Consider the following 23,359-nt stretch of genomic DNA (forward strand, 5'->3'; position numbering starts at 1 on the left):
CTCGCGAAATTTACCGCGATTTGCGATTTTGGCTCAATTTCTCCACTTGTCAAAATAGCAGCTCCATTCTTTCTTTTGTTAAAATCCGTTTGCAACTTGGTAATAACTCATAGAGCATTACTAAAGTGAGCCTGAACTAATACCAACACGCATCTCCCACTCACCCTGAATCTCTAGAGGGAATTAAAATCAGTTGGCAAATTTTCCTATCCATTGCCATCACATGTAAAAGCATTTTGGGCCTGTGTTTCAAACTCCTACCTGTTTCCTCTAAGCTTGCTGGGGGGGAACTGAATTTCATATTGTATTTGATTGCATTCCTGAGAACTGTGTGCTACTCTTTCCATCTCCTTCCATTTCTTACATTGCATAGGGGTGGGGGGTGAATTGCCAGAGAAAAAGTGATTATCTTATCTTTTGCTAAAATCATATCAAGTATTTCTGTACTGCATTTTATTCCTCATTGCTTTTCCCTTGAAACCATAAAAGTATTTTTGCTACTTTATCCATCCTATACTAACTCCTCATTGATTGTAAAGAAGTGTGCTAGTGCCAGATTACCCATTGTTGATCAACATCATATGTCTAAGTGTACAATCAGATATTAATTTATTATAAAAGTGTGATATATATATACTGTTTAATTTTTCAAATAAACCTTTTAATTTGCAAAACAAACCTACTTCTTGGCTCAGTGGGGTCAGGGGGATTCTAAGAGGGGGTGTAATACAAGGGTTGTCATCCAGAGTACTGAACTGGATATAAAAATACATCAATAAGGGTTTTCCTCAGCATCCCAGAGTAGGCATTGACTTAGCTGTAGTGTTGATTGAATATCGCTTACACCTGGTAGAGGTCAGTTTACACAGATTCCCCAGCAACCTTTTTCACATGATGATCAGACTCCGAGTGTGGATACGAGGAACAAATTTGATCATCCTTCTGCTGCATATTTATCTGAAGAGCTTCCTTTTGATGACATTCTCTTTCGTTAGGATTGCCCGAAGCAGGGTTTTGAACCTACACCTATTCCCGTCAATCAGAAAGGTCCCTATGTTGAAATGGTGGTGGGAAATAGGAAACATCTGTTTTTGATAGGTACTGGAGCACAGAAGTGTTCCATTGATCATTCACGGGTTCCAAACATTCCACTGTCAGAGCAAACCAATGTTTCTGTAGGGTTTTCTGGCATGCCAGTTGTTTGTCCTGTTCATTCGCCGGTACCCATTTCTTTGGGTCCCTTTACGGACCACTGTCCCTTTCTGTTGACTTCGAATTGTGGAGAGAACTTGCTGGGGCTGAACCTGTTAAAAGAATTGAATGCAGTGATTTATTGTTCTTCTGATGGAGTGCGCTTGACGATTTTACCACAGCAATTTTCGTCTCGCAATTCTTGACTAGACCTTTGCCGCCAGAATTCATTAATGTACCAGAGAGCTAATGGGCTGTTGACGACAATGATGTCAGTGTTTTACAGATTGAACCTGTTAAGATAGTTTTGAAACACAAAATCGTGCTGCTACGCATTCCCAGTATAAGATTTCAGTTGAGGGCGAGCAAGCTTTGAAATGCATTGTTTCCGATTTTGTGCATTGCGGGGTGATTGAAGAAATTTCAGGAAGTTTGTGTAATAGTCCGATTTTACCGGTGTACAAGAATGGCGATAATGCAATTCCATTCCGTTTCATATCTGATTTACGTGCCATTAATAAAGTCGTCGCTCCACATTTCCAATTGTGCCTGATGTGACGACAATCTTAACCATGATTCCAGCTAGAGCTACTTACTTTAGTGATGTGGATCTAAAGAATGCTTTCTTTAGTATTCCTATACACAAGGATAGTAGATACTTGTTTGCGTTCACCTTAGGGGGACGCTCGTTCACATTTACTCATGCACCTCAAGGGTATACAGAGAGTCCTAGCATCTATAGTAGGGCTTTGAAAGAACAGCTTGATACCCGTGAATTGCCCTCTACTTGTACATTGCTTCAGTATGTTGATAACTTGCTTTTGGCTTCTGACTCTGAGAGAGCCTGTAAGGAGGGCACTGTGTTATTACTTATCCATCTAGCTAAACATGGTCACAAAGCTTCGCTTAAAAAGTTTCAATATTGTTGCCAGGAGGTCGCCTATTTAGGCTATCTCCTGTCAAAGGAGGGAAGAAGATTGACACCTGAAATAATAAAACACATTTCTGGCATGTCTGTCCCAAATACACAGAAGGAAGTTAGAGCCTTGATAGGTATGGCTTCTTACTGTAGGTTGTGGATCCCACATTTTTCACTAGTGATCAAACCAATGTTGGCTTTGACAAAGAAGGCATTTCTTTGCCATTGCCGTGGAACGCGGAACACCAGAAATCGTTTGACTTGCTTAAGACTGCATTATGTTCTGCACCAGCTTTGGACACACCAAACTATGAAAAGGCCTTTGTGTTGTTTGCGCATGAATGTGATGGATGTGCTTTGGCTCTATTAACACAGGAACATGGAGGGAAGAATAGGCTGTGCGGTTACTTTTCTTCTGCCCTTGATCCTGTAGCATGCGCTTTGCCAAGATGTTTGTGAGGTGTCGCTGCTGCTGCTGCGTCTGTAAAACAGAGTGAGGGAATGGTCCTAGGCCATGATCTAACCCTGATGGTGCCTCACTCTGTAGATGTTCTGCTGAACCGAACCCAAACGCAACACCTCACTTCTGCACGGTTGACAAGATATGAATTGATCTTGTTTGCTCCTCACATTCAAATTAAGAGGTGTTGTGTTCTTAATCCGGTTGAACTCCTACCTTTCCCGCAAGATACTACTTGCGGCAATGAAGAGTCACATGACAGTCTATATACTACCGAACAAGAAACAAAGGGTATAATTGATTTGAAAGACACTTCTTTGGATAATCCACAAGGAGAGCTGTTCTGTGATGGCTCTTGCTTCAAATTTCCAGATGGTACATCCACAGCTGCTGATGCAATCACCACATTAAGCACGGTCATGGAAACCAAGAGAATTACGCATAACTCTGTGCAGGCCGCAGAGATTATAGCATTGACCCGAGCTTGTGAACTTTCCGAAGGGCTTGCAGTAAGCATATATACTGATAGTCAGTATGCCTTTGGGGTGATTCACAACTTTGGGAGACTTTGGTCAGAGAGAGTTCCTAACTTCACATGGCACTAAAATCCAACATGGCTCCCTAATAGTACAACTACTCTCAGCGCTTGCGCTCTCTACTCAGTTAGCAGTTATGAAATGTGCAGCACATCGAAAGATTACAGATGACATAGGGAAAGGGAATAATTTTGCTGACCAGATAGCTAGACAAACTGCTACCGATCCCTTTACAGAGATGTATGTTGCAATGGAGACTGTAAATGCTTATGCAATGGACGAGGGTGTTGGGTCTGTACGGGATATCCAAGCTGATGCCACGTTAGAAGAATCCAAGAGGTGGGCTGAAGGCTTGGGGAAACTTGATGAAGACGGGTGTTGGGTGGACATAGCTGAAGGGAAATGGCTACTCCCTGATGCGTATATAATGATGATGATCATCATGGCCCATGGTCCTACGCATGTATGTGCCCAGAAAATGACAAAGATGTTAGAAAAAGTTTGGGCAAATGACAATATTTCAAAAATTGCCCAGTGCTATGTCCAGGATTGTATGATTTGCCTACTACACAATGTGGGAAAGGGGACAGCAACTCCAAGGGGAAGTTTTGGGCCACCCTCTGTCCCCTCTGAAGTTATCCACTTTGACTTTATTGAAATGGAACGATGTGACAATAAAATAATGTGCTGGTGGTCATCTGTGCTTTTAGTAAATGGGTTGAGGCTTTCCCCGTTAAAGATGCTACAGCCATGACTACTGCGAAAACCATGTTAAAGGAGTACTTCCCGCGGTTCGGGCTACCAAGAGTCATCTAGTTGGACAATGGTCCACATTTTGTCGCTGCTGTAATTCTGCAGATATCGCATTACAAATTGACATACGGTTCCATTCGCCAGACATGCTCAGAGCGCAGGACTAGTAGAAAGACACAACGGTGTCATCAAGAACAAGCTCGCTAAGACCTGCTCCGGCAACAAACTAAAATGGCCGGATGCCTTACTGATCGTGTTATTATCCATGCGTACAACTCCTCAGACTAAGACTGGGCTCTCTCCATTTGAAGTGGTAATGGGGAGACCTGCTAATATCTGGAACCTTCCTAAATGCAATTCATTGAGAAATGTTGAAAATGTATTACTTTCAGATTATTGCAGCCAGTTGACTAGAAACTTGTATTTGATTTATCACCAGGTACAAGAAGCTTTATCTGTGCGATACGAGGGCCCGGGCCACAGTATACGGCCTGGAAGTTGGGTGCTCATCAAGGCATTTGAACGCTCTTCCTGCCTTGCGCCTTGCTGGCCCATTCCAGGTCCTGTTGGTCACCCAAACAGCCGTGTGGGTCTCTGGAAGAAAGAACTGGATCCATGCGTCCCATGTTAAGAAACTTCCTCACCCAGTGCCACAAGTTACAGAAGAAACAGAACCCCTCGCTGATGCTGCAACCAATGATCCCAAAGCAGTAAATAGTGCCGAGAGTGTGTCGGAGAATCTCTCTGAGCCCATGAGGCTTGGGTAAGCCGCCATTTTGTCTCCACACTCTCCAAAAGTTTTGCATCCGGAAACTGCTGTTTCAAATTCGGCATCTTCACTTGTCTCTGATACGTTGCTTCCAACGGGAAGTGACGACACATTGTTTCCGGATCAATTAGTACCGGGAAAAGTAAGGTGCAATCTGCGTTCAAGAAAATAGACTTACGGCACGGTTTTGCTGTGCATCTGATAGACTTACGGCACGGTTCGTCTGTGCATCTGATAGATTTACGGCACGGTTCGGCTGTGCATTTGAAGAAGAAAAGGATCATCAAGGGCTTGTTTTGAGAAAGGGGATTCTGTTGGCTAGGGTTGTGGAAGGACTAAGAAGTCGCGTGACCGAGAGGTCGCCAGCAACGAACATTGAGGGTATCCGTCTGAAGACTACAATGCCCGCAACCGCTTGTATGGGACTTATAAATGAGGGGGTGACCAACCGGGACAATGGACAATATGCCTGGGCCCCAAAAACGTATTGCTGTGTTTTTATAATGATATTTGGGTTTTTAATAGTCACTGTCTTAGGATTGTGGTACCTTGAGGAAATATATCCTTTAGAATCCTTGTTGCCCACTGAAGTATCCTCGCAGGACGTCACTGAGGAGCACCGCCTGGATCGACATTGGGGTCTCGGGACCCTTGAACTTCTCATCACCGCCGTCGACGACAAGTTCACCATCTTCGACGCCTCTCGACAATCCGTGGCTCCTGCTTTAAAGGGAGTCACTCAAGAAGGATCCATCGACGTGTCTTCGAAGAACTCTACTCCACCAGGTACATTGGGGGGGTAAAACCTTAATAGGAGGAAATAAGGCTATTGAACAATATATGGACTGGGCTTGTGCTATATATCTTTATTTTACAGGTTGCCCAGGTGGGGAGATCTCCACACAGAACCGTGTCGATCGGTAGGGGCCGGTATTCTGCCTATTGTTTCAACCATCTTACGTTCCTTCCTATCTCTATTGCTGGCTTCCTCGTTATTGATCTGTGTGAAATTTTAACCCTACAGTTGATGCACTTTAATGAGATTTGATAACATTGGTGCTACCACTTTAGAATTGTATATATTTATCATTTCCGAGTACAAAGTGTGTTATTGTGATCGTGTACATACCTTTGAATATTGATTATATAAAGACTGTGTTTTCAGTAATACATTGTGCAGACATTCCTTTGTGGGGGTTTGGGGATTACACTGTACTTAAGAACCAGCCTGCATCACCTCCTGAGAAGCTAGGCCTTGATTGCTCGACTAGGTTACCAATAATAGAGAATATTGGCTGGGGTCCTCTGTGCCTCTCCTCTACCACATAGAGAGCAGAAGTACAGACACCCCCCCACCAGTATCTTCACACTTCCTCCACCAAAATGCATACAAAATTCTATGTGTGGTCCTCTTATCCTGTTTGTGGCTGGAGCTAGCCACATGTTGGGAAGGCCTGTTTTCAGAAACTGATCTTCAAAGGACTCCCCATGTGCCTTATTCAAAAGGAAACCTGATTCAGGACTACAACACGTAATCATGTGTTGTGAGATGAAAAATCATCCACACATCACACAGACCAATGTCTCCAATGCGGAGCAGGAAGACCTTCCTTGTAGTCAAGTTTACAAATCAGAAATTTGGTTTACGATCCTGGAACATTTCCAAAATGTGGTTAAGGTCCCTGGAGACCAACACATCATCCCCTTTGAAGTTATCATTTTAGCCATGAAAGATGTCCAGAATGTCAGGTGTGGGGCAGGAGACCGACACATTTCTCACATCCACCATTTCACCATAAATCTTTAGTGAAGAGATGACTCATCTTGCTTCAATATCCGCCGTGACTGAACAGTACCACTTTTAACAATGTATTAATTCAGAAGGCAACTCCCTTTACTCCTAGGTTGCCAATGAATATAAAAGGTCCAGTACCGAGCCATGCCTCAGATGCCTAACTTCTGTCTCTGACAGATGGGTCTTAGAACCTCTGGGTATGAAGCGCGTTATAAATAACCAATCATACCAATCATAACACACACAATTATAGTCTTCACTTTGCCAAAATATGGCAATGTCTTGAGATCCCTTAAAAGGGCTATGCAGCCCCTTAGCATTCCACGTAAAACACTAGACATAGAGACATTACCGCCTGGACATGTTACGTGAACTACTAAACCAGTATTAACTATAATCATGCTGTTTTATTGTAAAAGTGGTGGATAGGACATCCAGCCTCTTCTTAATGGAAGAAACAGTAAACCATAGCATGGACACATACTCCTTAACACAAATAAACCAAGGCCTACATTAATAATGTGCTACACAGGGATGATATGGGGATGAAAAGAAAGTAAAGAAAGGAAGGGAGACACCAACGAGTAACCAGGTGTACTATATCTCCCTTTCATTCGCAGTACTTCAATAATGTGGTGAGTACATCACAAAAGCTGCATCTTGATAACTCTCCTGTGCCACAAGTATAACCTTATGCTATGGTGTTAAGCATGTTATGAAAACGACATGCTTAGCACCAATACAAGCATAGCCATTAATAACATATCCAAAGGGATCTTTAACAAAAGTGGGTACGAGTTAACCAGCTGAGCATCATCTCAAGCCCCCTTCTGGGCTGTGAAGTATCTATTTGTTCATATTTGAAGGCTTGTACGAATCCAAAATTCTAACAGGGGCTCTTAAAAACCATTGCATTCTCCTGATGCACCAAACCTTTCTTAGGTTCCCTTTCTCCAAAGATAGATACGAGGAAAAGAATGTTCTCCTCCTGTTGGTGTAGATATCACCAGATCCTGAATGATAAAAAGATTCTTCCCTGCCCAGAAGAGGTGTGTGTGCTCTTTAGCTTTCTTCACAATCATCTGTACTTAGAGATCGTATAGAAGTAGAACTATCAAGAGCCTTGGTTTGTTGCATTTCTGAGGACTCTGCGGTCTTGCACCAACTCTCAGTGCTGTTGCATGATCAGGTGACAAACCGGTGGCAGCTGGCATGATATGGAGCCAAGGAACTTGATAATATTGCCCTCTTGTACTAGGAAAAGAGTTGCAGAGGGATTTCTTTGCTAATATTTTGTTCTCTGACACTGTGTTTTCAACACAATAAGATGCCTCTGATGTGGTTCTGCATGGTTTAATCATGGCAATTTTGGCAAATAAAAAGAATGTTGATAGAATGCATCCAGAGTGGCACCATAAGGATGTTATGAATATGTAAGGCAATTTTTATGAATCTACGACCCCTCTTAACAGTGGTGGCTGGAATGTTATTTTTTGTAAGAGGGTCATACATGATTCCCACAAATAGGAGAGGTTGACCGATCCATAAAATCCAGGACAAACCAAGAGGGATTCGGGGGTTCATCCCAAAAGTTTTTTTTTTAAACAATGGGTTACAATTGTGGATTCTACAGCACACAGGGCATCATCACAAGTTTGGTGGTAATCTGGTGGTAAATCCTTTGGAATAGTGCCAAACAGATTTACTGTTACCGTCACTTGGCCTGGAAAATTTACTGCCAGATTACAAGTGGTGGTATGGCGGTATTAGTTTCATGGGGATTTTGGCAGAATTACTACTGGCAGTCATTCCGCCAGTAGTAATTCTGCCAATGTGGGTATTTTTTGGTAGTAAGGCTGTAGAATTACTTCTAGCATTTTGCTGGAGGTTTTTCCTTCGCCTCACCACCAAAGTTATAGTACAGTGGTGCAGTAATGCAGTGGCAATGCAATGGTAACAGAATTACCAATGCATTACCACCGTTTTTTGCTGCAACGCAGTACTTGTAATGAGGCCCACTTTCTGAGAAACATTTTGTAAAAAGCTTGAAACAAAATACAGGTTCCTTATCAATAGATTTCCCGGCGCCTTCTTATAGAGCTAATTGATCCCAATTAGTCCTCTGTGTCATATTTAATTATCAACGGGGCTGCAGTGGTGAAGTGAAGTGCTGACCTGTTAGGGCTACTAATATGCACAAAACATCTCACAATCACTTAAACCTCATACTGCGCCACACACAATTCTGAACAAATGGTATATTTGAACAATATAGACATAACATTGATAACGCTCCTACTAATTCTTTATAGTGAATCAAACAACATTTAAATTGTCAAACAGACGTGTTTTACAAAATAGTGCTTTACATAGCATTTGTGTTTCTAATTCTGTGAGAAATGTGTCTGACAGATTCCCAATAGTGTTAGACTGTACTATTCTGTTACATTAGTTTTTGTGGGGGATCTTGTTACTATGCTTCTTGGGTTTATTCTTGTTCTGTCTAAATCCCTTTCCTCTTGTAATAGGATAGATTTACAATAATTCGGAGGCACAGTATGAGCATGTACAACTAAAAAGGGAAGATGAAATGTGATGTAAATGGTATACTAGATGGCAGCATAGGGTATACATTATATATAGCTTGGTTTGGGTGATTAATTGAATGTCATGTCATATTTTCTGTGGAAAACAAATTCATGCATTAGCAAGATGAAGCTCCTTAGCCTCTGTTAAAGTAGAAACAGTGGCTATGTGAAACAGGTGTCGGCTTTGTTTTGGATGAAATGCATGGATAAACATTAAATGGATTTTCAATAAATTGTCTCATGATTTTGTAAAGCCATGTTAATCACACAGGAGTCCATTTTAAAACTTATGTAGGATGGATCAAGTTTCTTTCTAGCCTGAGGGGATCAGAAGATCATGAGCTCTGTTTTAGAGCTATTTAAACACATCCAATTTTGTGTCATCCACTCCTGCAATGATTTGGTGTCCTTGGTATAGTCCCCACTAAGTTTCATGACTAGTTGGAAGTCATCCTGGTAGTTTGTAAAATGGAAGACCATCCCTTCCAGTTTGTCACACAGTAGCTTTATATAGATATTAAATAATATTGGTGAAATAGATGTGCCCTGTGGTACGCCATACTTAATGTCAATCGGGTCGGAGCAAGCCATAACCCAACAGATTTTAGATGTTCTCTCACCTAAAAAGGAATCAATCCATGCCACGGCATGGTCAGAACAGGTTCCTACTTTAGCTAGAGTTTCCGATAGTCTGTAATGATCAAGAAGATCCAACGCTGCCAAGAGATCTAATAAGACAAGCAATCCCATTGTCCCCTCATCGAAGTGGTGTAACATCCGTGTTTGCAGATCCAGTAAAGCTGTTTCCATACCATAGTTCCAACTGAAACCTGATTGTGTGTGGTGAAACACTGAGGTGGATTTAAAATGGGTCTGCAATTGCTTTGTTGCCGATTTGTCTAATAGCTGTAAGAGAAAAGGGGTGTGTGTTATTGAGCGTAGGTTTGAAGGGTCCTTCTCACTAAGCCCAGTTTTTTTTTACAATGGGCGTAACCACCACTTCCTTAATGGAAATTGGAACACTATTATGCACAAAAGATGCATTTATGAAGTTAGTGAGAAATGGAGCAAAGATGTTATTATGCTTAAGGATGATTTTCAAAGGAAGGGTGTCCCCGATACAACTGGTTGGTCTAAAATCTGCAAGCAAGAGTCAAGTGTCCGCCATGGTTAGCTCTTGAAAATTGAACTTTAGGATGGTGTTACCTTCCTCTTTACAGGTCTCCCTCTCAAGTGTAGAGGATGTCTTTGTGACCCCTTGTTTATTGTGTATTTTCTCACAAGCTTAAAGGACATCATTTTGAAACACCTTTTGTACATTCCTGCAGCCTTTATTGTTAGGATAGATTTCTTGGGTAAGGCTCCCAGGTTTCTTCCAAGATCTGTAAAATTCAAAGAGCTTTTTGGTGTAATGTTCTGCTTGTTCTATTTGGGCATCATAGTATGTACATTTTGCTTCAAGGATCTTTTTATTTTTATTTCTTTCTGTGATGATCCATTTGTCTTTGTTCATAGCGGTGGGCGCTTTAACCCTTACTTTTGTCCTTTCTGAGGGATTTTAGATCTTCCACAAACCATTTTTGCTAGTTGGGTGGTCTCTAATTATCTTTGTTCTGATAGGAGCAACTTTTGCTATCAGTTGAGAGATTTGAAGTTTATACTTTTCCGCTAATATGTCTGGAGGATCTGAGTCTGCGGTTTCAGTCATGATATCTAGGTCCTCTGCCTTGATGTTACTGAAGCTTTGGTTAGAATTTCATTTAGGAGGTTCACGAGACAGCTTCTTTGGTGAAGGCAGAACAATGGAATGTTCCATTATTCTATGGTGGGACCAGATACATGGATTAGTGGAAACATTGCAGGTTTCAATATTGCGAGTTGCCACCAAGTGTGTTGGTTTGTCGTTTTGGATGACAAATCCTGCGTTAATGAGAAATTCTTCCAGCTCCACAGCTTCCTTGTCCTTAACATCTCCCTGCCAACGGTTCAAACTGCCTAATAGTATGGTTGAGGTGTTAGGGCGATTTGAAGCATTTAGGTCGGATATAAGATCTCTGTTAAAAGTAGGCATGTCAGTGTGCTGGTCTGTAGGATAAGCAGGTGTTAGTGCAGGAGTTCAGTTTCAGTGTTGTCTTGGCGCATAGGTTTTCACATCCAAGACATTTGATTTGTTATTCAAACATTCCTATTTATTTTCTGCTAATAATAGCCACTCCACCTCCCTTTCCTTCTAAATTGTTTTTGTTTAACATTTAGGGCCTCATTACGACCCTGGCACTCCCGGATTGAAGTGGGCCGGTACAGCACCGGCCCCCTTCATTCCGGGAGGGCTGATTACAAGCTTCCCAACGCGGGGCCCGGATCGCACGCCTGGTAACACCAGGCGTGCTTTCCGGGTCCCGCAAGGGGAAGAGGGAGGCAATAACGGGCCAGATGTAATCTGCCCATTATTACCTCCCGCCCCATTCCCATTGAGCCCTATATGGGCTCAATGGGAATGGGGAAGTGTTCCTGCATGGAGGAATTACCGGGTCCTCCTATCTCAGAGTAACCCGGTAAGGCCCCATTGCAGGAACCCGGTAATGGAGCCTGGAACGGTGGCAGCCATGGAGCTAAGAGCTCCATGGCTACCGCCGTTCTAGTAATTTAGGCCCTTAGAATCCTATTGGTATTGATAGATCAATGCTAGCGCCACTGCTCTCTTGCAGCCATGTTTCAGTGAGGCATAATATACCAATCCCATTCTCCATGATATAATCGTGTATATCCAGTGCGTGCTTGGGCACGGACCTTGTATTAAGCAAAGCACAGGTGAGCTAATGGTTGTGAATGAGAGTGCTACTATTTCTTGTGTTCGATGATGTGCGTGTGAAAGTGATTGTACTGAGTGAGAAGAGGTTGTGTGGAGAGCAGTGAGGAGGGAGGTGAGTAGAGGGAAGAGGATAGAGGGAAGAGGATAGAGGGGAGGGGTGAGAAGAGAGGAGAGAAAATGAGTGAGGAGTTAGGAGATGAGAGGAGTGAGGCGAGAGGAAAGGAGAGAAGAGTGGTGAAGAGAGAGGTGTAAAGAGTAATGAGGAAAGAGGTGAGGATAGGGGTAAGAAGAGAGGAGAGTATGACCATCGGAGGGACAGAAGGAAAGTGAGAGAGTGGGGACATTTCATGGAAAAGGCCAAACGTTACAGAGATGCATAGTTTTAACTTTTGTAGGCAATGTGTCATGTAACCTTAGATATACAGTTGCAACAGAATGTATCTTTAGCTATGCAGTAGCAACACTATTGTCATGGTGAAATGGCAGTTTAAACAGGAAAGTGAGAAATGTTTCACTTTGTACCTGTTTTATCATATCTGTGAAAGCTTGCAGATCTGGCAAGTACCTGTTCTTGTACATCAAAACACTGACGTCAAATTTTGGGGAGCTATATGGACATTTTCATGTACAAATTTAAGGTTGAAAAAATAGGTCATTTTTACACACAGCTTTCTGTAGACCGCCAAAATAACATGTGTTTCAGGACACGTCTATACATTGTTGACTTTTAAATTTTCAGCAAACATCCAGCCCCTACCTGAAACTGGCGCACAAGATAAAAATGACTTCACAACACTCACTTTAAATATTTGGTAGATAACAATGGTACTTTTGTTAAATTGACTCTTGTTAATTAGTATTGCAATTTAAGTTAATGTTTATTTTGTAGTGTTAAGGAGTGAGCTTTGTGTGTGAGAGATTTAATTTTCAGTGAGTGTTTGTAGTTACTATAGTGCTGACTTGCACAATGTTTGTAGATGTTATTATTTATAGGTAGTAACCTTCACAATATATAAAACAAAATACGTTACTTGTGAAAATAAATCACACCAAAACGTTGTTGTGACCGTTTATCTGTGAACAAATGTAATGGATCCATTAAAAACAAATTGGAATTAGTCAACTTGTCTTTATATTAGGATACGCAGCCTCCAGGTGATAACAAATGAGACAGCAGAGTTTATTTACAGCAAGAGTGTGGTAGTGTACCTTCAGCACTAAGGCCTCCTTTAATGCAATTAAGGCGATATTGCCATGAAACTGACAAAACACCACCACTTACCAAAAGAAAATGAATAGGTTCCCATTGTATGCATGTCTTAATATGGATGTTGTGGTTTCATTAAGAACTGATCAGGCCATGAGGCTACAACAACTGAAAAGGGCATACAATTGAACACTTAAAGACGAGCAATAAAGAGGTCGATTATAGACCACTCAGCAAAGTACACTTTTCACACTTCTGTATACCATTTCTCTGTCAAAAGTCATTTCAGAGACATGAGTGGCAGATAAGCAAAAGTGAATGGCAGTGTATATGCATGTGTCAATAACTTGCCCTTGCAAAATCTGAATTACATTGCACTTGTCCTGTTATTAGATGGGCCACCAATGCAGCACTGCATGAGTGTAAAGCGTTTGAGGACGTGGTCAAAGCACTGGTGCACTTTCCTACCCACATGGCCAATTATCCCTATTCATGATCATAACTTTCGTTTTTGGCTGCACTCGGTGTTACCTATGCAACACCTATGTCTCAAAACAAGAAAAGCACATGATGAGATCAATGATAAAGAACATGGCAACATAAAAAAGGGTTAATGGCGAACAAGGAATAAAATAATTTTCAAGGGGAGAAGTGTGGAGGTCCTGATGTAGAATACTGACCAGATGTAGCTTAGATTAGAGCACTGTTTCCTGAAAGGAACTGTTTTTCACAATATTGAAACATCCTCCTAAATCAGCCATTACTAGATTGAAAGATATTGACCTAATCGCCTGTACGTTGTTATATTGACCATAGTCTACAATTTTGGTTACTCAATTTGGTAAACCTAATGTTTTCTTTTTTTTCTTATTGGTGTCTCCTTATGCCCTCCCTACCCAACCCCCTATCTCCCCTTTCTCCTACACCAACCAAAGCACACACTATATATGTGTAATTAGGTTTCACTCAACGAAATTGAGTTGTCCAAATTACTGAATGTCAATTGTTTGTGAAACAACGGCATCTATTCGCAATACAAAATGTATGCTGCAGATACCAGATGGACAACAACACCCAGTATGGCGCATTACTTAGAGGTGTAAGTAGCTTGAATCCTTAACACTGATAAGCAAGTGACATATCAGCAGAGTGGCATTCTCATTTGATATCAGGAAAATATATACAAGATATGGGCCACTCTAAAGGAAATGGGATACACGCTATACCACACGTTATACAATGATTGCAACTGACATACCACAAGCGGGTACAGTTTACTTTAAGATGAGTAAGTATGAGATGCAGGCGTACATCCAAGCTATCTTGATACATCTGTAGAAGGAACTATTCCAGAAACAAGCCTTGTAAACCACTCAAGAGATCAATCATGTATGATACCTTCCTGCCCCAAAGATGCCATTAACTGGGGAACACCAATCATTCAAATGGGGATTTGAAAGTTCCCATTTTTATCAAGAAGGCGTGTCTGTCTGTCATAGAATGCAAGAAGACTAGTTAGTCTATTCCATATGTACTGGTGAAGAGAATTCACTCCATGGTATTTCACATTGTTATGTCCTCAATCACTTAAAAAACAGCACTATCATTCTCAATCATTCATATGTATGTCAAACAATTAGGTGGAAAGTAATGTAAACGTCCAACATTGGCACAGTTGCTGTGTTATCTAAAACTAGAGATGTTCATTACTCTAATCTACAGTATGTTCTATTGGTGATCTGGGACTATACATGTGAACTAGTAGGAGAACAGGTTCTACACTGTTTGCTAAAACAGACTTCTACGACTGACCTGAGGCATTTGGCTCGCATTAGCATCATGGCTGGAAACCAGGTACTTGGCAGCAATGTCTGTGATGAAGTCAACATCACATATAGACGGCACATCTAGGCTCTGTTTGTCTTTTCTATCCTTATAGACCTGCAAAGAATTCTTCAGTAATTATGTGCACAACTCTTTATATAATACAAAAGATAGTTATACCACCTTTATACTAGTTGATTGTTTTATACATTTTTGTTCTAACTGCAGTTTCACCCAAATTTTAGCAAGTGCTATACAAGATTCAAACAGATAATACATGTGTTGTGTCAGAGATCACAGGTTCAGTGCCGAGGCAAGGTATCAAGCACTTCAATTAAACATTTACTAACCAAATAGGAGAATTGTTCAATGTTATATGTGTAGTGCTTAGAATACAAATTTAAGACATTATTAAGGGCTCTCAGTGTTGGCAGATATGGGAATTCAACACAGGGAACAGAAGGATTGTTCTTAGGATCACACAATGTGGTCAAATGCAGAAGCTGATCTCAGATGTCCCAGACTGGCAACCTACTGACAAGGAGTAATGGAGTAAGTCAAGGCAATTCTTAATTTAACCAGAAGCAAGGATTAGGGAGACTCTGATAGATATAAGTACTCATAATTTGGCATGATTGGGCCACTGCGAATAACAATACCATGTACATATTTTATAAGAAGAAAGAAGAAAGGAAGACATGAATGGATTTTTACATTCAAGAAACTGAAAATCCTATTAGAAAAAAAGAAACAGCTCACAGGCTTGTTTACACAATATTTCTCTTCAATTGACTACTACAAAGTTTTGCTCTCGGGCATTAAGCATTTTATACAGCCCCTTGTCATGTAAGGTTTTCACTGGGACAAGAGGGTTGAAAATCGATTTTGCAACACTGTTGCTGCATCCTTAATATGGAGTGGAGCATACAGCTTCTCCTTAAATCAATGCCCCAGCTTTCACAACTGAAAGGTGGCGACAAGTGAGCTCCAAGTTTAGTTTGGGCTATTAGGTGGCAAATAAGCACCCTCCTTAACCTGAAACTATTGCATTTGTGTGTACTATTTCGTTATTTACCCACCCATTGACTGCTGTGGTGGGTCAGAAGAAGGACACAGACTTTTAGCTGAAAATATGACCAGTATTTTATTGAAGTTTCTTAAAAAGGCATATCTTTCCATGTCATTTTGGATGTTCCCTTCCTATTTTAATAAGGTGTCCATTCGTCAGTCGTGAATGTCCAAATAAAGCAAGTCTGCTGTCCAATACTACCCTATCCAACCCCATCACTTTGAAGACTAACTTAAATCAGGAGAATTGCTCTCTTCTCCTGGGGGGAGTCCTAATAGCAATATGGTGTTTCTTTGTTAGTATTTAACTCACAAATAGTCTCTTGTGACTTTGTGGATCAGTCGATTTAATTAATCAGCTACATTATTAAATCTTCCTTTCCCTTTGCAAATCCCTTTTGGGACATTCTCATAATAGGCCTATTGTCCAGTTCTCGCAAACTGATTCACACTCTGTTCTCTCTCTCACATTATACTCTTATTGTATATTAGTACTTGTTGGTGGGAGAATGTGGGCATTACCAGATGGTAATCCCGCTGCCCTGAGCCTCCTCATGGCTGGCTGCTGTCATCTCCCCTCACCGGGAATGAGGAAAGTCTTTTAACCTGTCCACCCTCCTTTCCCACATTTTCCTTCCCTCCATCCCCCCCCCGCACTTACATGCTTTTCAGGAGCGAACGCCCTGGAAACACTTCTGTCTCCAGCGAGTCTGCTCCGGATCTGCGACAGCCCGCCATGGAAAGGAACTTCCTTTTCATGGTTGCCATTTTTTTTGGTTACTTTATTCCTTTTTTCTTTAATTGCCGCCATGGAAAGGAAGAAGGGACTACCTGTAGTTCTGTCTCCCTTTCCATGGTGGCCATTTTGTTTGTTTATTTTTTTTTATTTTTGTCAATGACCACCATGGAAAGGGAAAACAGACTTTGTGTTCCCAGCCCCGATGGCCATTTTAAAAACTTTTTTGTTTCGGAATAGAAAAAAAATGCTTTTAGTACCTTGGTTTTACGGGCCGGGGTACTAATAGAAATTAGCCCACTTGCAGGGGGTGGCATTACCACTTCAGGCAACTATGGGCCCCTGGGCATTATCTGAAGTGGTAATTCACCCTCTGCTCGGGGCTTATTGCTTAATTAAATGATTAAATCTCCCTTTCTCTTTCAGAATCCCTTTTGGGACTCTCACAGTATACACATCTCTCTTAATTGCTGTTAGTATATCTTGTTAAAGTATTCGTGTTCTGGTGGGTTTTCCTTCCAGTACAATTGCATATCCTGTTCACGTATGCTACTTCTATTGATATATAGTCCAATTGTCTAGTTCTCCCAAATTCTGATTCACACTTTGTTCTCTCTCTCACATTATACTCTTCTTGTTTAAAGCATTCAGTTACTTTACCCAGTGTGTTTTGTTTGTTTGAAATCGCCCTCTCTGCCTTTCTTTGCTTCTTTGTAGTGTCCCAGTACTTCACTATGTGACCGCACACCTCGCTGTTAGTTTCTGGTGGTAGTCTCGCAACAGTTAGTGGATAGACTGTCCACCATGGCTTCTCAATCGTGGTCACGCCACCATCTGCTCGCAAGCTCCTGCCTTGCTAGCTTCTCTCCATTCGCATTTGCAGCATTGCGGACATCCCACACCGTGTTCTCCGGCGAGTTCGAAACTCGTGGGCTTCCGGGTTTCCGTCTTTCCCACATATGATGTGGCATGGACGTTCCCCAAGCCTATGTGCATGCTTGTCTCTCTCTTCTCTTTTCCCTCTCACAAAGAACTCCTTCATCAACCTCCTCGACTCAGTAGAATGGTCATTTTTATTGAAAGGGAACTGCTCTTTCCCAATAAAATAATGGCATCACTATTATCTGCCTTCGTCCCTGTCGTGATATTTTATACCTTCTGGTACATTTGAGCATCCCATGTAAGCAACAATATGTCCAGCTTTAGGGAGTTCTTCATGGGAACAGGAGCCCTTGTCCTCAAGGGGAGAGTCTCTCCTGGTGAGATTCATGTGCCTCTACCCATAGGGATGGTATTGCAGAGTGGGTTCATCTCCCCAGCCTCATGGGAAGGGGCTCTCCCTTGGGGAGAAGGGATTGATTCCCTCAATTCATCACACTGTACATGGCCATGCTAATTCCTATGGCTATTCCCACCCACTCTTTTCCCCCCACCCAAAACACATCCCCGTGGGGTCTCTTTGAGCTAGCTCAATCAAGAAGACAAATCAAGCTTTAGAGTGCCAGTATTTTCCTAAGCATTCTATTAAAGCTGCAAATGGCTACTGTCGTAATAAAAACATGTTAAACAAGTGTGCCTTCAGTCACTTGATTTATATCTGACCCTATCACTGGCGTCCTGTTAAAAGCAAGCAGTGGCAAAGCCAACTGTGGTGATCCTATGGCCAGGTAGTATCTTCATATCACTGCCTAGCAAATGCCTATCCCATACCCACACAAAGGTCCAAACTGTTGTCTTTGCCAATGCTTGTTTATGTTACCTCTTCATAAATTCTACAAAGGCAACTTGCAGTAAACAGCCTATCACACACCTTACTCTCTCTCTCTCTCTCTCTCTCTCTCTCTCTCTCTCTCTCCCTCTTTCTCTTTGAGCACTCTTTCTATGTCTCTGTCTCCCTTTGTCTCACTATATGTTTCTGCCTCTATATAGGTTAGAGTTGTGCTCTCAGGCGCACCTGTGCTATAGCCACTCCACCCATTCTGACAGCTGCACACAAAACATTGAAACAAAAGGTATGTATTGACGGGGGCAGAGGTGGGGTTTTGAATTTTTGTAAAAGCAGCTATTAAAAAAGTAAATTATTTATTTGAAGTAACATTTTAAGCAAAATAATATGTACACACTTGTTTTATTGAGCGCAGGCCATTATCAACACCGATAATAGGCATATAAAGTTTTATGATACAAAGTATATTCTAACCTGTGTATATTATTTCAAAATACCACAATGGGGAATTGGTAAAATAACACTAGTGGGGGATACAGACTGCTTGATGCAAAATCAAAGATCATTTAGGAACATAAGAATGGTCTCAGATCTTTATGCTAGGCAAATATGTCTGTCATAAAAGGGTTGTATGCTTGAATCAGTAAATACATAATGCACACTGGGATTGGGGCTCAGTTTATTTTTGCATCGGTCACCCTAGCGTTAAAGTATTTGTAACATTGAACCGCATGTACTGATTCGGACAACTTCAGGATTTAATGTGAGATTAGAATGGCTCTGCTGTATGAAGATAATGTTGCATGACAATCCATAGAGGCTTACTCTGGTCTTAGGGCCAGGGTGGCTTGCAGATGCTCTGTTCTCAATGCACATGCATCCTAAGAGAATTATGCATATAGGATGTGTTTGCCTGGGTGCACAGTTTTATGTAGGTAGGGCTACGTTTTGAGCAAACACTTTTCACGCTATTCCTTTGTAAACAAGTTAGAAAATGCACAAAATGCATTAACTCTATTTTTACACTTATACATCACTCTGAGTATTTGGTTATTTGATATATATATATCTACAGTACAATTTGCTGCTCAAGATAATATTGTAAGTACAATACCTACATGCCTGGAGTGTAGGTAACACAAAGGAGTAGTGAATGAACAGGTAGAAACTCAAAAAACAGGATTTCTCAAAAGCACTAATATTTAGAGCAATGTCACTGTATAGAACATATTGCATATCTTAAAAATCTGATCCCTTTCTCCGGCTGGGGCCTCCCTCTGGAACAGCCCCTCTGCCTCGGTCAAGCTTGAGCAGAAGCATCTTTGGTTCCGGAAGCAACTCAAGACCTTCCTCTTCGCTTCCGCCTTCTCTATTCCTCTCCCATGCTGATGACCCGTCTGTTCCACCCACCTGGCTTACCTTGCCACCCTCTGAACTTGGGAACAGGTCCCTGCCTGTCCAGTTGCACCTCACAATGCCTTTTGGCCCCCCCTAGCACATGTGGTCTGTATCTGTAACCCTACAGTCCACCCACTCTCTGCACTTATAAGCCACCCACTGGCTGCACCCTCTAATTACCGGCACGTAGCCACCCGTTGGTTGCACTTTGTTACCTGCACTTCTCCCTTTCACCCCTTTTGCCCTTCTCTGCTTCCCCTACCCCACTCTTGCACTTCTCCTCTCCACCCTCCCTGTGATCTGAATGACACAAGGCTTAGTAAGATTGTGGTTTTGTCCTCCCTTGCTTCCCTCTCCTTGTCTTGTCACGCCTAGAAACACTTGTGTACAGGCGCGTTATAAATGCCATATCATATCATATCATACCATAAAGCAGGGTTCTGCAACCTGCGTCAGTCCAGATGGTTCGGACTAGTACTCCTATGTTCCCTCACCATTGAGTGTACTGGATAGGGCTGTGAGGGGAACACATAATTATTACACTGCAATGGGTACATGCTTTTCTGTTGAGATATCTAAGAATGTATAAATGTTTGGCTTTGCAACTTGCAGGAATTCATGTGTACAGTATGCCGACAACATCCTCACTGACAAAACACACGTAGAGCAGTCACTGACAACGACTGATGGATGGTTTTGAAGGTTTTTGGCAAAAAGCGCAAGAAATTACCCAGAGAACGAGGAAATTCCCCTCAGCTGATGGCCCTCTAGACAGTTCCCTAGAGCACCAGCCCTGTTGACTGACGAGATAGCCCATGAATCAGAATCTTAGCAACAATGGTGCAGCGGACCCCAAATCAATTAGTTTGGAGAATTCTTGAGGTTTCAATTCACTGAGGCTAAATGGTCAGCCTTGCAGTGTCACCAAAGTGACGTAGGAGCATGAGGAGAAGAACAAGACTTATGACATGTACGTACATGCACAACATTGCATGCAATTCTTGGAACGACGCGTGGCATGCATTCAGGGCACTGAAGTTCCCTTCAGACAAAGGACATTCTGTGGCAGATGGTGCCAAGCAAAACAAGTGCTACCATTGTAGGTATACTTGGTGCTGATGCTGTATGACAGCTCCATGATGGCACCAAGCAACCCAGAAGGCAGTTGCAAGGCACCACTTATATACATATATTATTTGGCTGAATTCTGAATGAATGGACTACAGTATAGGGCCACATGTGTGAGTGCCTTTCTATCCACATGTAGATGAGACCAGTTTATATTCTTACTGCTATGTAATCACATGGTAAATGAACAAAGGAAAATGCATTATTTGATTGTAGTAGTAGTAACAGTAGTTTAGCACATTCAATAAATGACTTCACAATGGTTTAAATACATCAACAGGACTGGGGTTTCAATGTATGTTGACATAATACCACCAGACCATTAGCAATAGGTACATTTATGTATTGAACTGGATCATGTCCTTGATCTGAAGGCAGGACTAATAGGTGATCTCTGGCAGTCAATCAACGAACATAAATGTAAACCTGGCCGACCCTAGGAGTAGTCATTATGTAGGGATACATTCTTGCCCAAAGTTGGGCTACTCACAAGGTTGAATCTCACCTCACTATTATTATGGTGCAGATGTGAATGTACAGGCAGTCAGGTTGCCAATGCATGAAAACAGAGAGAATCTTGTATAGCCTGGTCGAATTGCAACATTATGTAGCTCACCTAATTCATCCACCTGTATGTGTTCCATTCTGGCACTAGTCATTGAGCTTGTCTCATCAGAAACGCAGGACTAAAAGACAGGACTGGAGACTGAGTTCAACTTCAGACTTCAGCACTAAAATTACAGAATGCAATACTGGCCATCATAATTTAAAGTAACTAGCCATTCCCGGTGTAACATACGCCATTCTAGAAGATTTACAAGTCAATATTGCTCAGTAATTCATAGGGTCACATCTGTCCCCCTTCTTAAATATAGGAATTACCACTGAACACTTCCAGGAAATGGGCATAGGTCCCTGTGACCTATTAACGGTCATTGAATGGGCTAAGCGTATAGGTAACTGTCTTCTTTTGAATTTGAAAGGCATATTTGTATGAGATGGAATGAGAGGTATGTACAGTATAAGAACAGTATCTAAGTTCCATCAATTACACAGGCCTCTGTGAAGTGTCTTTGGAGATGCGTAATTGTCAACCTTGCTTCATTGCTGAGTCCCTGTGATGGCATAAGATTGTGAAGTAGCATAATTACAGCATCTATATTCAGTTTTAGCTCATGAGGAGACATTCATCCTACAGAGTTTCGCTCTTTAGAGACTACAACGTTGATCCAGTAATTAACTGTTGATTGACACTGGAACACCGTGCCCTGTGTTAAGAGAAGTGGGGGTGGAAAGAAGTAACTTGAAATTATTTCAAATGTTTGCGATAGTGGAAGTTGACAGTGACCGTGTAGAACCATGCTCATTCTGTTTGTTGAAATGATAGTTGTTGCTGAAGTGGAAGGGCACACAGAGGTGCATTTTGCCATTTGGACAGCAGAGGGCAACCTAACACTGATGAATTGCATCAGCTGAGTATGGAAATCATGCCTAGGTGTTTTATATATATAGATACTGATAGGTGTCAAGCAAGATGTTGGACATGAATATGTTGTGGACAATTTAACAAAGAAATGGGAGGGGTGTAATTATGGTGGCAGCAACAAAGCCTTGCACTAGTTTTGAGACTTCAGCGTCCACCTACTCGCAACAGATGCAGTAGCATGTCAAACACAATAGGCTTTGACAAAGTGATAGATCTGGTTTCAGACTCTTAATTTCAGTGGATTTGTATGTTGTATTACATGTATATCTTCATAGGTTGTATTGGTGAATAACTGTATGAAGTATGTGTAAGTTGTGTCGGGAGCCAATGTTAAGCAGCATAGTCCAGCACTTAGAGGCTGGAATCTGGCACGAAGTACGATATTAAAAAACTATTTACATTTTTGTTCTTGTTACATTGTGTACTTCTTTTGTTAAATTAGGTCATGTGGATTGTGTGTTTCCGCTGTTGCCACAGAGACAGCACACCTGCACAAACTGTAACCTCATACAAATCTCTCCCCTTCCGCAGCACGGATGGAAAACCCGTCTTACCCTTGTTTAATATGTGCCTACACATTTGAGTCCTTTTGAAATTCTTCAGTGATAAAATAGCCTCTTTGAAGTCATGAAAGGTTGAAATATATGACTGTATACGAGATGGGAAACGCTGATGGGAAATGGTTCTTTTTAGAGGGTATTACCAGATAGATGGGCTGCTCCAGCTCAGACTTCAGCCTCAAAGGAGTATGCAATTTGCAAATAAAGAGCCCTCCAACTCACAATTGCAAAAGCAGTGGCGTGGCTTTCATTTTTCGTGACTTAAGTCTGCCATCCTTGCTGCTTGAGGGACAACACTTGATGTGAGCGCTAGCAGGGAGCAGCGGAAATTGACCATGCCCTCATCTCATTACTCTTGTTACACGGGGAAGTCTAATGGGGGCCTAACTGCCTAATTTCTGAT

At 41.7% G+C, this 23,359-nt stretch overlaps 1 protein-coding gene across 14 annotated transcripts in view; it reads right to left on the reverse strand.

Annotated features, from left to right (window-relative positions):
* ERC2 (ELKS/RAB6-interacting/CAST family member 2) overlaps nucleotides 1-23,359 on the reverse strand; it is a 4,434,974-nt gene that overhangs the window by 1,037,515 nt on the left and 3,374,100 nt on the right. For 12 of the 14 annotated variants that reach the window (XM_069643656.1, XM_069643655.1, XM_069643659.1 and 9 more), the window contains one exon: nucleotides 14,843-14,971. The exons of the other annotated variants lie outside the window; for them this stretch is intronic. In XM_069643656.1, coding sequence (XP_069499757.1) covers nucleotides 14,843-14,971 — 129 coding nt within the window. The remainder of the gene's footprint in view (nucleotides 1-14,842; nucleotides 14,972-23,359) is intronic. 14 annotated transcript variants of the gene reach the window in all.

The sequence above is a fragment of the Ambystoma mexicanum genome, chromosome 2p, assembly GCF_040938575.1.
Source record: "Ambystoma mexicanum isolate Mex_15411 chromosome 2p, UKY_AmexF1_1, whole genome shotgun sequence".
Lineage (NCBI taxonomy): Eukaryota > Metazoa > Chordata > Amphibia > Caudata > Ambystomatidae > Ambystoma > Ambystoma mexicanum.